Below are 15,247 nucleotides of genomic sequence, written 5' to 3' on the forward strand. Positions count from 1 at the left end.
CTCATTGAGAATTTGGACGCCATATTTATAATACGCTGCGTATTTATGCAAAGTGTGGTTTCAATTAGTAGAGTCTATTGATTTGGTAGTTTCTGCTGAAAAACGCCAATACCGGCATCCAGCGGTGGATTTCGGCTTGCAAGCGCCCTGTGAGAATTGTCATTATGCATTTTCCATTAGTTTCAGTGGTAGTGCAGTTTATGCGTATTTACGCCTGGCGGAGCTTTTTTTAAAAACACCACATCTGGCCTTGCCCTTATGCGCACGACTACTCTGACGTCGCGGCAGATTTTTCACCAGCAAATTCTCGCCGCAGCAAATGTAAAGCTTGTCATTTGCTGTCCTTCACAAGGCATTCATTAACCCATTTATGTCCACTGCCATCTGAAGATACCATGGCACGAAATGAAGAAAACTTTAGGGGGCACATTTACTTAGCACGAGTGAAGGAATAGAACAAAAAATACTTCGAATTTCGAATGGTTTTTTTGGCTACCTCGACCTTCGACTACGAATCGAACTAAAAATCGTTCGACTATTCGATAGTCAAAGTACTGTCTCTTTAAAAAAAACTTCGGGAAGGTCCCCATAGGCTTTCTAGCCAATTTGGGAATCGAAGGAAAATCGTTCAATCGATGGATTAAAATCCTTTGAATCGTTCGATTATTCTTTCAATCGAACGAATAGCGCTAAATCCTTCGACTTCAATATTCAAAGTATTTAACTTCGAGGGTCGAGTATTGAGGGTTAATTAACCCTCGATATTTGACCATTAGTAAATGTGCCCCTGGGTGTTTGTGTCTTCTTCCCAAACTTTATGGCCGTGCCGGTGTCTGTAGCAATGAGGAATCCTGGGAGCTGTACTTAGGTGCTCCCTGCGCACATTGCCATAAGTTTACATTAAAAAAACGAATGTTATTGTTGTTTCGGACTACTGCTTTGAATCTGAAACAGGGGGGTCCAAAAGTTAGATTGGGATCTAGTAGATCTTTAGCTGGTGATCAGTAGATCTCAAGACTCTGTCAACAAACAGCTTGTCTATATCACCCTCCTATTTCATACTTTTCATTCAGATTATTATGTTAAGGTTACATAAGAAATAGTTGTTAAATATATAGTGAATAAAGTACCCCCTCTTGTAAAATATAAGGATATTATATTTTACCGAGGAGTTTCATGACCATATAAAAGTACGAGGCCGAAGGCAGAGTGTTTTTATACAGGTCATGGAACTCCGAGGTAACTTCTAATATCCTCATATTTTGCAACTGGGGTACTTTATTTATTATAATACACACATTTTGGTTAATCATGTGACAGAAATGACATCAGAACTCACCGTTTATAACTGATGACATCAGAACTCACCGTTTATAAGGATATAATTTACAAGATATTCATGGCTTTTGTGTATTATAACAATATACATTTTCCCATAAATCAGTATTCAAGTAATATATTCCATGGAACGGAATGCTAACAATGCTTTTATGGATGTAGATCTGGAGTGCCCATACTTTACTAATGTGAGGTCTACTTTTAGTGATGTTTTCCCATTATGATCTACATCCATAAAAGCATTGTTAGCATTCTGTTCCATGGAAAATATGTCTTAAATATATTGATTTATGAGAGAATTTATATTGCTATATTTAATAAGCAACTATTTCTTATGTGACAGTAACATTATGAATATCTGAATGAAAAGCATGAAATAGGAGGGTGATACAGACAAGCTGTTTGTTGACAGAGTCTTGAGATCTACTGATCACCAGCTAAAGATCTATTGGTAGATCCCCATCTACCTTTTGGGCACCCCTGGTGTAGATCATAATGGTACGACCTCACATTAGTAAAGTATAGACACTCCTGATCTAGAACATCATGCAAAGGACATCCATAAAGGACATTTCCAAGGTTTATTAATTCGCCTGTAAGTGTTTTTTTTTTGGTTTTTTTAAAGAACCACCTGAACATTATGGCTGCAAACACTTGCCTGTACTGTGAGGAAACTGGGGACTGTGTTTTGTCAAAACAAGAGATTAAATTACATGTCATGGTCCTGAAACCTTGAAAGAGAGAGAGAGAGAGAGAGAGAGACAGACAGACAGAGAGAGAGAGACAGAGAAAGAGAGACAGAGAGAGAGAGAGAGAGAGAGAGAGAGAGTGTATATATAATACACAAAAGCCATGTGTAAATTATATCCTTATAAACGGTGAGTTCTGATGTCATTTCTGTCACATGACTCACTGAAACTTGTGTATTATAATAAATAAAGTTCCCCCAGTTGCAAAATATGAGGATATTGGAAGTTACCTCGGAGTTCCATGACCTGTATAAAAACACTCGGCCTTCGGCCTCGTACTTTTATATGGTCATGAAACTCCAAGGTAACTTATAATATCCTTATATTTTACAAGAGGGGCTACTTTATTCACTATATATAAATAAATACAAAAGTCCTCATTATCAATATATTTAAGACAGAGACATTTTGTGCATACTGCTACTGAAAAATGCCTTACCCTTTAAACAAAACAGGGATTGTTTGTCCATATATTGCAATATATTTAAGATGAACAACTACGTCACACTCATCCCATATCTGGCCAGTCCTACGCTCAATTTTATCTGATTCATTAAGAATTCTATTCCTTCATTATACATTTTACACAGGGACTAAGTTTTACCTGCAACTTACTTGCTGCTTTCAAAGTAAAACTCCCAAACTTGGCTGCCCTTTTATTAGACACCAGTGGGATCACCTGACTATAGCTGGGAGGGGTGGGAGCTACAACATGGAGCTGGTCACTGCTCCTGTATAACTATAACAAACTCAAAATAAATCAGATGAAAATTGAGCGTAGGACTGGCCAGATATGGGATGAGTGTGACGTAGTTGTTCAGCTTAAATATATTGCAATATATGGACAAACAATCCCTGTGTTGTTTAAAGGGTAAGGCATTTTTCAGAAGCAGTAGCACAAAATGTCTCTGTCTTAAATATATTGATAATGGGTTGAGTGCAGAGGACTCTTGTATTTGTCTATATGTATTTTGTGGTCACAGCCTCATTGCACCCCCGCCTAATGGTTTTAAAAATTAGCAGTGAGCACAACTTTCCCTTGTTTGTATGTATATATACATTGTATGAATAAAGCTCAAAATCCTTATAATAGCTTGTATTTCCTTATTTCCATGCAAATGAATTGGGAACACTGCACATTCTATTCCAAATCAAAACATGAAGAAAATGTTATCAAATTTGTGTTATTTCTACAGAAAGTGAAGAAAAGTGAATATTAGGCTTTTCCAAAAATAGCAGTGTCTGCATTCTTCTTTACAAACTCATTCACTGTATAAACTGTTTCAAGATTTTGGTTTCCTTTGAATGACTGAACTAATATTTAGTTGCACAGGTATGGGACCTGTTATCCAGAATGCTCGAGACCTGGGGTTTTCCGGATAATGGATCTTTCCGTAATTTGGGTCTTCATGCCTTAAGTCTACTAGAAATTAATTTTAACATTAGATAAACCCAATAGGCTGGTTTTGCTTCCAATAAGGATTAATTATATCTTAGTTGGGATCAAGTACAAGCTACGGTTTTATTATTACAGAGAAAAAGGAAATCATTTTTAAAAGTTTGGATTATTTGGATAAAATGGAGTCTATGGGAGCCATTCCGTAATTCGGAGCTTTCTGGATATCGGGTTTCCGGATAAGGGATCCTATACCTGTATAAGCAGTGTGAACTGCTGCACATCTGTGTTACATGGAGTCCACCAACTTCCAACAACCTGTGTAAGAAAACTTACCGTGTGGGATCCTCGGTGCGGCTCCGTCTGGCAGTTCTGATATTACTAGCGTCGGGACGCAGGCGGCCGCAGCCAGGAGCGCGTCCTGATTGACACCGGTGCGCGTCCAGATTATGACTTAGAACGTCTTGACGCAGCCGTTTCCGATGCTGAAGAATCCATTTTAATTCCAGATTGTTGAAAAATGCCAAGGGGGTGAATACTTTTGCAAGGCACTGTAGAATGAAGTCAGGTCTGGACTGAGATTCAAAATAGGCATTTCAGGTACACAGAGGCCCTAAACAGGCCACACAGCCCCCACTGTCTATGGCAAATTATAGCAGCCCCTCTGGCATTTGCCAGAACCCACAGATTGCCAGTCTGGGCCTGAATGAAGTGACCAGCATTTCAGTAACCAGTTACTAAGGCTGATAAATAACTTACTTTTTGTCCCCAATATTGATCACTGTGACCTCAGCAGAAAGGTAGAAATAAGTTGGAAATTAGGTGGTTTACATAAGGAAAAATGGATTGTTTGGGTGTATTTTAAACAGTATGGATGTCCAACTGACATATTTATGCTAACACAAAAAAACTGTTCCTACTGCTGGGGGATGCTTTTGTTGTCTTTTTTTATTATACCCATTTCTACAGGTTTGTACCGAAATATCTTGCCACTTACATTCAACAGACCTCATCCCAAATCACATTTCACCATTAGTGAAAATGGCCACAACCTCATTCAGTGGAATATAAAACTGAAGGAGCTTTAAGAGAAATAGTGAAGCTGGATTTATCCACATCGTACAAAATAATTGAGGCTAGGGAAAGCCTGAACCTCAATCTAAGTAACACCTGCAAACAAACAAGGGACAGAAAAGCAAGTGGAAAATTGCAGCTATTAATAAGACAAATACAAAGGTCAAATTAAACCCTCAGAAATAACTTCAGGTTTTTATTAGATAAAAACCAGGCAGCACCAATTGACAAGCTGGTCCTTCATCCACCCATATGTTATGTTTCAGCATAAGAAAGCTGTGAGCCAGTTGCTTGCTTCTTTTTAGTAAAACACTTGTTTTTTTTTGTTTTAAAAATGTTGTATTCAAATCCACCAGTTGCAGATAAAATGTTGAAAATAACTTTGTCCCAGGGACATGCCCAGTGTTAAACCTCAGCTCATTTCTGGACATAAAAACAATACCATCAGAATGGGCAACAATACAAACCTCGCCCTTGAATCCACATTTAAAATATTTCTGAACTTAACGGTTAAGGTAACTATTCAGGATCTGAGAAATATCCTGAGTGATCCCAACACTGTACGGTTAAAGAAAGGGAATCGGGAGTGTCTGTGGGTGATATCATAGTTCAGTATGAACGTTCTGAGTCCGGGACTGCTCACTTGGCTTCATGAATATGCCCTCCATGACTTTCCAATAGCTGTTTTGGTTAGAATATGACATGCAGTGAACTTCCCTCTGGCCATTAATGGGCCTCCCATACTGTTCCCCTGTGACAGAGAGGAAAACATTTGTGGATGTGTGTCTGAGTCGGACTTCACCATCTCTTTGCCAGAATTCTCCATCACATAGGACCGTCCAGTCATCAAGGATGTCACCTTCTCCATCATCCCCAAATGCACTGACTTCCTGCAAAAAGATTAAAAAGAAAGAAACTCTTAAAAAATACGGCTACAATTCTTATAGATATATCAGTCTGCTAAAAGTACAAAATCATACTTCAAAAAAAGCAGCAATGTGCTGTCTATGAATTAAAGTGGCTTATAGGACTTGCCTGGTTTCCAGACAGAGGAGAAGTGAAGTGATGACTGTGCAGATTGCGTCCTGTGTTGACATGTGTTAGGCGCATAGATTGTCCACATTTGATCAACGTTCCTCGTTCACATACAGTGGAGCTTTGCCCACGGATACGCCAGTAACTGTTGCCGTCGTCTACAGATGTGACTCCTGTCACAGACTGCTGCCCGCTGCCTACAAGTAAAACCTATGAGTTGGCCTCTCACAACAAATACATGCACACTAGCTTTTGTGTCCCCGGGTATCATGCCTATAATAAAAATCACACTGAAAAAGGGGAAATATATACCCAGACTCTGCATATGGTAAATAAAGTTAAAAAAAAAAAAAAACACATATCTTGACAACTGTTTTAAATCCCTTGAGTTTTGGTTTTTACATAACAGTACAAATAAAGTATCAAGTTGTTTAAAAGGAGAAGGAAGTGTTAAAACTAGGTTTAATTAGAAAGTTCTATATACCGTATATACTCGAGTATAAGCCAAGTTTTTCAGCCCCCAAAATATGCTGAAAAACTCTACCTCGGCTTATACTCGGGTCAAGCGCAAAAACGGTCGCCGGCGCCTAAGAATAGTCGCCGGCGTCCAAGAATAGTCGCCGGCTTCCAAGAATAGTCGCCGGCTTCCAAGAATAGTCTCCAAGAATATTCGCCGGCATCCAAGAATGGTCGCCGGCATCCAAAAAGGAGACGCCGGCACCTCTAATGGGAGCAGAAATCCTCAATTTTTTGATTGAAACTTTCCAGAAGCTGCTGCATTTCTAACCCTAGGCTTATACTCGAGTCAATAAGCTTTCCCAGTTTTTGGAGGTAAAATTAGGTACCTCGGCTTATACTCGGGACGGCTTATACTCGAGTATATACGGTAAATACACCAGTAACCCCTTAAAGTAATGCTGCTCTGAGTCCTCTGTCAAAAGAACCAGCACATTTCTTTCCTTCTATTGTGTACTCATGGGCTTCTGTATCAGACTAACTGTTTTCAGCTTAAACCTCCAGGGCTAGGGCTTGAGCATGCTCAGTTTGCTCCTCTTCCCCTCCCCTCCTCCCTTCTCTGCTGTAATCTGAGCCCAGAGCTATAAGTGAGCAGGGAGAGACTCAGGCAGGAAGTGATGTCACACCAAACTAATATGGCAGCTGCTATCCTGAACTTCTAGAGCTTTTTACTCAGGTATGGTAAAACATTCTGCATAAAAACAAGAACAATATTTCATGGACCAGCGCCTAAAGCAAATGGAGAGATTAAAAACAAACAGAATAAAAAAATATGGTGTAGTATTTTTGATTTTTCCTGAGTCACCCAGTGTTTCAGAAGGTGAAGCGTGTTCCTGTATTTATTTCCCTCTAGGTTCCTCCTTTCTCCAGTGTTATATACTCCTAAAACTAATGTGCTTTTACCAGAAAAGAGGGGGGACACCTTCACCGACTTTATCTAAAATGCCTACTTACAAGATGTTAGTAGGTTTATTGCGTGGAATATTTGTACCCAAGTCCGCTCTCCTGATGGTCAGTGTCCTTCACTGATTCATGTTCAGGCTCCAACATAAAACGATCGTAGTGTAATAATGTTTTATTTAAAAGTATTAAAAGAATTAAATTTTGCACTCACATGTTACATGAGTTAAAAGTCATGAGTAAGCGTAAAGTCTTTTTTGCAGGTTCCGCGATGTTCTAGAGTGGGAAAGGAGATTTGCCATCGTCTCCTTCTCTTCGGGGCCCATTCACTAAGTTCGAGTGAAGGAATAGAAGAATAAAATACTTCGAATTTCGAAGTGTTTTTTTGGCTACTTCGACTACGACTTAGAATCGTACGATTCGAACTAAAAATCGTTCGACTATTCGACCATTCGATAGTCGAAGTACTGTCTCTTTAAGAAAAAACTTCGACCCCCTAGTTCGCCACCTAAAAGCTACCGAACTCAATGTTAGCCTATGGGGAAGGTCCAGATAGGCTTGGCTATCTTTTTTTGGTCGAAAGATAATCCTTCGATCGATGGATTAAAATCCGAAGGATTTAATCGTTCGATCGAACGATTATTCCTTCGATCGAACGAATTGTGCAAAATCCTTCGACTTCGATATTCGAAGTCAAAGGATTTTAATTTGCCAAATATAGATGGTTAATTAACCCTCGATATTCGACCCTTAATACATCTGCCCCTTCGTGTCGCTCCTGTCTTCCGCCTTACGCGTTTCACCAATAGGCTTCTTCAGAGGAAGAAGGCCTCTGAAGAAGCCTATCGGTGAAACGCATAAGGCGGAAGTGACGTAAGCGGTAGACGGGAGCGCCATGATTAGAAGGAGACGTTTGTCTATACGGGTTTAGTAGGAAGAATAGCACAGTATACTGAAAACCTCCCATCTACTCGGAGTGCTCAATAAATAGAAGTAGACGACCATACAAAGTAGAAAAGGTGTCTCCATTAACAAATAGAGGGGTAACCATAGGAAAAGTTTAGTGTATATTTTTTTAATTATATATTTTATTGAACACATTAGTCAGAAACCATTTTAATTGTATAAACATTATCATGGAGCAGAGCCATCACACCCACAATGAAACAACTATAAGCACTACTCCTGTTGGTGGATATTACCCCTTTAACATTATATTCTATTTCACATTCTTCATATGATCTGTAATGAACTTGGAGCAGGCAATATAAAGCCTTCAATAACTGTGAGAAATGTAAATCAACAGAGAAACTACAAAATGCAATAAAGTTTTTTAATACTCAGCGGTTTAAAGTCCACACTGAAGGGGTCTATGCACGATTGTTACAGTACAGATCATCTGCACAGCTGAAAGCGAAACAGTTATGCAAAAATATCTATACAAAAAGCTTATGGAAACTTTCATTTTCCTGCAATTAGAGAAAAATGCAAGTTACCGCGTAGGAGGTTTCATTTGTGAATTAGGCTATAAATATAAACCCGGAAGTACATTTTACCTAAAAAATGAGTTTTAATCTTGATATAGTTTCTCTTCTGCTTTTTTTATACCTACATTATCAAATTTGTAACAGCTGAACAGTTGTTAAAGGGGTTGTTCACCTTTGAGATAAACTTTTAGTATGATGTAGAGAATGATATTTTGAGACCATTTGTAATTGGTTTTCATATTTTATTATTGAAGGTTTTTGAGTTATTTAGCTTTTTATTCAGCAGCTCTTCAATTAAGCAATCTGGTAACTAGGGTACAAATTACCCTAGCAACCATTCCATTCATTTATTTCAAGAAGAGGCTGGAATATGAATAGGAGAGGCCTGAATAGAAGGATCAGCAATAAAAAGGAACAATAACAATACATTTGTAGCCTTACAGAGCATTTGTTTTTTTAGAAGGGAGTCAGCGACGCTGCAAAGAGTCAGAAGGAGAAGGCAAATAACTATAAAACTATTAAAAATAAATAATGAAAAATAATTGAAAAGTTGCTTAGAATTGGCCGTTCTATAACATAATAAAAGTTACTTTAAAGGTGAATCACCCCTTTAAGGAATTTTTATGAAAATGACAAGTTTGTAATTTAAACACCAAAAATGATTATTTGATTTTGAATTAGCCTTTAGCTGTAGTACCATAAGGAGTCTTAACTAGATCTAACACTAATGATATTTAAAGGAACAGTAAGATCAAAAAATGAAAGTGTTTTAAAGTAATACAAATAAAATGCAGTTTTGTTCTTGCACTGGTAAAACTGGTGTGTTTGCTTCAGAAACACTACATTTGTTTATATAAACAAGCTGCTGTGTAGCCATGGGGACAGCCATTCAAGCACAGGATACACAGTAGATAACAGATAAGTACTACTATAGTTTATATAAACAAGCTGCTGTGTAGCCATGGGGGCAGCCATTCAAGCACGGGATACACAGTAGATAACAGATAAGTACTACTATAGTTTATATAAACAAGCTGCTGTGTAGCCATGGGGGCAGCCATTCAAGCACAGGATACACAGTAGATAACAGATAAGTACTACTATAGTTTATATAAACAAGCTGCTGTGTAGCCATGGGGGCAGCCATTCAAGCACGGGATACACAGTAGATAACAGATAAGTACTACTATAGTTTATATAAACAAGCTGCTGTGTAGCCATGGGGGCAGCCATTCAAGCACGGGATACACAGTAGATAACAGATAAGTACTACTATAGTTTATATAAACAAGCTGCTGTGTAGCCATGGGGTCAGCCATTCAAGCACAGGATACACAGTAGATAACAGATAAGTACTACTATAGTTTATATAAACAAGCTGCTGTGTAGCCATGGGGGCAGCCATTCAAGCACGGGATACACAGTAGATAACAGATAAGTACTACTATAGTTTATATAAACAAGCTGCTGTGTAGCCATGGGGGCAGCCATTCAAGCACAGGATACACAGTAGATAACAGATAAGTACTACTATAGTTTATATAAACAAGCTGCTGTGTAGCCATGGGGGCAGCCATTCAAGCACGGGATACACAGTAGATAACAGATAAGTACTACTATAGTTTATATAAACAAGCTGCTGTGTAGCCATGGGGGCAGCCATTCAAGCACGGGATACACAGTAGATAACAGATAAGTACTACTATAGTTTATATAAACAAGCTGCTGTGTAGCCATGGGGTCAGCCATTCAAGCACAGGATACACAGTAGATAACAGATAAGTACTACTATAGTTTATATAAACAAGCTGCTGTGTAGCCATGGGGGCAGCCATTCAAGCACGGGATACACAGTAGATAACAGATAAGTACTACTATAGTTTATATAAACAAGCTGCTGTGTAGCCATGGGGTCAGCCATTCAAGCACAGGATACACAGTAGATAACAGATAAGTACTACTATAGTTTATAGAAAAACAAGCTGCTGTGTAGCAATGGGGGCAGCCATTCAAAGGAGAAAAGGTTCAGGTTACACAGATAGCAGATAAGCTCTGTAGAACATTATGGTGTTATCTGTTATCCACTATTTAACAGGTGCCTAGGGTTGCCACCCGGCTGGTATTTTACCGGCCTAGCCGGTAATTTGTAATACCCTTTAAAAAAAAGCCCTCGGCCTGCCCCATTTGCGCAGAACTTACCTTTCTTTATAATGTTCTTGACATTGCTGCGATGTTGCTCCACCCCATTTTGTGTCATGCTGCATAGCCACGCCCCTTTTTGCGTCATGGATCGCCTCCTTTTTGTACCCACCCCCACCGGCCGGTTATTTTTTTCAGTAAAGGTGGCAACCCTAGCCTTTGTTTAATTTCCGCCATTGCTAGTCAGCAGCTTGTTTATATGAACTATAGTAGTGTTTCTGAAGCAAACAGATCAGTTTTACCAGTGCAGGGCAACACTGTATTATATTTTCATTACTTTAAAACGCCTTTATTTTTTTGGTGTTACTGTTCCTTTAAGTAAATTTCCCCAACCCCCACAAAGACACCTATGGCACAGGCTCACGACCATTCTCATGCACTACTAACCCTTTCTCATATATGTACAAATATTAGTCATATCATAACATAATAGATATAAAATACAGGCAACTAAATGTGAAGGCCACATTAGAGATGCACTAACCTTGTACAGTATAGTATAACTTCTATAAACTACAGTAATAGGATATTAATTAGGTAGATATTAATAATCATGGAGGGCCAGTGGTGTAATGTCCAGTTCCCAAGTGATTGTATTGACTTACCTGAAACCCCAGGCTGGTGCTCTATCAGCAGAAAACTGCACCGGCCCGGAGTTATACCAGTGAGCACCACGGAGCGATCCTCTTCCGGCTTCTTCTTTCTTCAAATTTCCCGGGACAGACGCATGCGCGTCAAAATAGCGACTTTTTAGTTAAAGTTCGGCTTTTCTCGCAACTGCGCATGTGGAGCCATGTGAAGAAAGAGGAAGCTGGAAGAGGATCACTCCGTGGTGCTCACTGGTATAACCCCGGGCCGGTGCAGTTTTCTGCTGATAGGAGCACCAGCCTGGGGTTTAGGTAAGTCAATACAATCACTAACATTTGGCACCGCCAAGTGGTTAACGACTTTCCTTCTGCTTTAAAGGGGAAGGAAACCTAGGTGGCGCAAAAATCCTCCCCCCCTCCCATGTGTTGCCCACCCTCCCTCCTCCCCCCTCCCCCCTGGCCTACCCGTCCCGCTGGGCAAATGCCCCTAACTTGTTACTTACCCTTCTGCGCAGGTCCAGTCCAGGGAGTTCACAGACGACATCTTCTTCCACGCGATCTTCTTCCTGCTGTGAACGGCGTTTTGGCGCATGAGTAGTAGGAGCATTTTGCTGGTACGGATCTACTGCGCATGCGCCAAAAGTCACGTGAATGCGCAGTAGATCGTACCGGCGAAATGATCCTACTGCGCATGCGCCGTTCAAAGCAGGAAGAAGATCGCATGGAAGAAGATGTCGTCTGTGAACTCCGTAGACTGGACCTGCGCAGAAGGGTAAGTAACAAGTTAGGGGCATTTGCCCAGCGGGACGGGTAGGCCAGGGGGAGGAGGGAGGGTGGGCAACAAACGGGAGTGGGGGTGGGGGGTTTGCGCCGACAAGGTTTCCTTCCCCTTTAAAGGAGAAGGAAAGCTCCAAGACAGTTTATTGCCAATAGATGCAAGATAGAATGCTATATTTATTCTGCAGAATGCTTTAACATACTTGAGTAAACAGCTCTAGAAGCTCTGTGTTTGTTTAGGATAGCAGCTGCCATATTAGCTTGGTGTGACATCACTTCCTGCCTGAGTCTCTCCCTGCTCACTCATAGCTCTGGCCTCAGATTACAGCAGGGAGGGGAGGAGCAAACTGAGCATGCTCAAGCTCTAGCCCTGGAGGTTTAAGCTGAAAACAGGAAGTCTGATACAGGAGCCCATGAGTACACAATAGAAGGGAAGAAATGTGCTGTTTCTTTTGACAGAGGACTCAGAGCAGCATTACTTTGAGGGTTTACTGGTGTATTTATATAGACCTTTCTAATAAAGCTTACTTACTTTTAGCCTTTCCTTCTCCTTTAAGAGATACCCCCTCTTCTGCCTACCCCTAGTTCCGGTTCTGCAGCAGCCCCGTTGGCTAGTGTTTTTCCCAACCTCCAGGTTCCTTTTATAGCCCCGCCGATGATGTCACAAAAGGGGTGGCGTGAGCAGGCGGGTGGTTATAAAGCTGGAAGCGGGACACCCACGAAGTATAGCGCGAGGTCAGGTAAACCCGCGGGTATTGGCCGGCCCACACATCACTACCGCTGGCATTTGCCAGAACCCACGGATTGCCAGTCCGGCCTGGGGTGTGTGTCAGGGCAGGAATATATATAGTGAATAAAGTACCCCCTCTTGTAAAATATAAGGATATTATAAGTTACCGAGGAGTTTCATGACCATATAAAAGTACGAGGCCGAAGGCCGAGTTATACAGGTCATAGAACTCCGAGGTAACTTCTAATATCCTCATATTTTACAACTGGGGGTACTTTATTTATTATAATACACAAGTTTCAGTGAGTCATGTGACAGAAATGACATCAGAACTCACCGTTTATAACTGATGACATCAGAACTCACCGTTTATAAGGATATCATTTACAGGATATTCATGGCTTTTGTGTATTATATATATATATAATCTACAGTCTGGTCATTTCCCAATGGGACCAGACTGTAAATTATATCCTTATAAACGGCGCGTTCTGACGCCAGAACGCGCCGTTTATAAACTTAAAGGGACAGCACTCGCAGCTGCTGCCATCGCCTCTACCCGATCTTCCCACCACTATAGCTTTCGGCTCTGCATTTGCTTACCTCCCACAACGCGCTCCACCCCCTCCCTTCGGCTTCTCTTTCCTTCATAGCAGATCTCACTCCAGTAAAAAATCTGCAGCTGCCTCACTAGCGTTTCTCTTCTCCATTTTCACTCCCCCTCGCATCAACTATCTGAAGTCTCGCTCCCCCTCCCTCACCCTTCCAAAGTCTCGCTCCACCTCCCGTCCACTCTCTGAAGACTCGATCCGCCTCCTTCCCTTGCCTTCACCCGTCTGTGATGCAGTGAAAGAAAATGTCACACAGTGCGGGAGCTAGCCTTCAGAGTGGATGGGAGGCGGAGCGAGACTTAGATAATGTAAAGGGAGGGTGAGAGAGACTCCAGGTAGTGTATACAAAGGGGAGGAGACTTTGGTAATGCAGAGGGGGGGTGCAAAAAAGGAGAGGAATCATGTGAAGAAAAAAAGGAAACAACTACATCCCAGCTGCAACACACATGTGACATGACCATAGCAAGAAGAAATAAAGGTACCCAGCTAAATATACTAAAGTACGGCATAATTTAAAAAGCAAAGAACTCGTTAGAAAGTACAAACTGAACCCAGAAATTGTAGATTATAATGAATAATGTACCCCCCACTGAAAATTTATAAAGATATTAATAGTCACCTCGGAGTTATGTGACCTGTATAAAAGCACTCGGCCTGCGGCCTCGTGCTTTTATATGGTCACATAACTCCTCAGTAACATAATATCTTTATAAATTACAGTAGGGGGTACATTATCCACTATATATGCGCCATGTTCATAGGGGAATATCTTATAGATTATGTTTTAAACAAAAAGAATAGGTTCTTAAAACCGCATTGAGTGGTAATAAAAATGATCTAGGGGAGGGCACAGCGAAACATTTCCCATATGAAATGAATATTCACAATAAAAGCTGAGGCCCTTGTCTCATTCTCTTTGTGACCAAGTGTGAGAGTGGAAATATCACAAGGAATATTAAGGAATATTAAGGAATATAAAGGAGTAGGGTCTGAGGGGGGTGTGAAATGATGAAATATGAATTGCACTTTTCTCTATGGGCTCCTCCTCACTGATCAATGCCAAGCTCTGTTACTGTGGATGATACAGAACTGATGACGTGACACTTCGCGCTATTGACGTGACCTCGTCTTACCTGAGCCGTAGCGAACGTCATGCGAGTGGAGGCGGACGTTGTGCTTGATATTGAGCAACTTGACTACCGAGCCGCAGGTCACCACGGACAGCTCAGAGGCAATGCTCACCGGCAGCAGCAAGGGAGTGATGAACAGCAGGAGAGAGCCGGCTCCATCCTGAGGCTTCGTCATCTTCATTCAGCGGCTGAGGGGACAACCGGAAGCGCAACCCGACTGTCCCGGAAGTACTAACGAGAGAGTCGAAATGAATAAAATAGCACAGACATAGGGGGAGCTGTAACTGCGGAAATGGAGACAGTGTTGCGTTTAATACCAGCGCTTGCCAGTCCGTGGGCTTGTTGCTCTCTGCCCAGGGCGGCCTGGAGCTGTGTCAGCAAGGCTCAGCCTCAAAGCTGTTTAGGGTGAGATTTGTACGAGAATTACTGTTCCCTCCAGCTGATGGGAGGTTAACAGGAGATTTGGCGTTGGACAGTTATATAGTGAATAAAGTACCCCCTCGTTTAAACTATAAGGATATTATAAGTTAAGTACGAGGCCGAAGGCGGAGTGTTTTATATACAGGTCATGGAACTCCGAGGTTACTTCTAATATCCTCATATTTTACAACTGGGGGTACTTTATTTATTATAATACACAAGTTTCAGTGAGTCATGTGACAGAAATGACATCAGAACTCACCGTTTATAACTGATGACATCAGAACTCACCGTTTAT

At 41.0% G+C, this 15,247-nt stretch overlaps 1 protein-coding gene across 1 annotated transcript; it reads right to left on the reverse strand.

Moving 5' to 3' along the window:
- Positions 1-4,720: 4,720 nt before the first annotated feature.
- sdf2.S (stromal cell derived factor 2 S homeolog) lies at positions 4,721-14,961 on the reverse strand. The gene is made up of 3 exons (XM_018248779.2): positions 14,533-14,961; positions 5,593-5,789; positions 4,721-5,447 (listed from the first exon to the last, which is right to left on the reverse strand). Exons 1-3 carry the CDS (start codon positions 14,708-14,710, stop codon positions 5,160-5,162), a joined length of 663 nt encoding a protein of 220 aa, XP_018104268.1. The 5' UTR covers positions 14,711-14,961; the 3' UTR covers positions 4,721-5,159.
- Between the last annotated feature and the right edge of the window lie 286 nt (positions 14,962-15,247).

The sequence above is a fragment of the Xenopus laevis genome, chromosome 2S (assembly GCF_017654675.1).
Source record: "Xenopus laevis strain J_2021 chromosome 2S, Xenopus_laevis_v10.1, whole genome shotgun sequence".
In the NCBI taxonomy this organism is placed as follows: Eukaryota; Metazoa; Chordata; class Amphibia; order Anura; family Pipidae; genus Xenopus; species Xenopus laevis.

Bases quoted from the DNA above. Each gene is read 5' to 3' on its own strand.
- sdf2.S (XM_018248779.2), bottom strand. From the start codon at position 14,710: ATGAAGATGACGAAGCCTCAGGATGGAGCCGGCTCTCTCCTGCTGTTC. The intron at 5,790-14,532 runs GTAAGACGAGGT...TTTTACTTGTAG, and splicing joins TGACGTTCGCTACGGCTCAG to GCAGCGGGCAGCAGTCTGTG. The intron at 5,448-5,592 runs GCAAGTCCTATA...ATCTTTTTGCAG, and splicing joins CTCCTCTGTCTGGAAACCAG to GAAGTCAGTGCATTTGGGGA.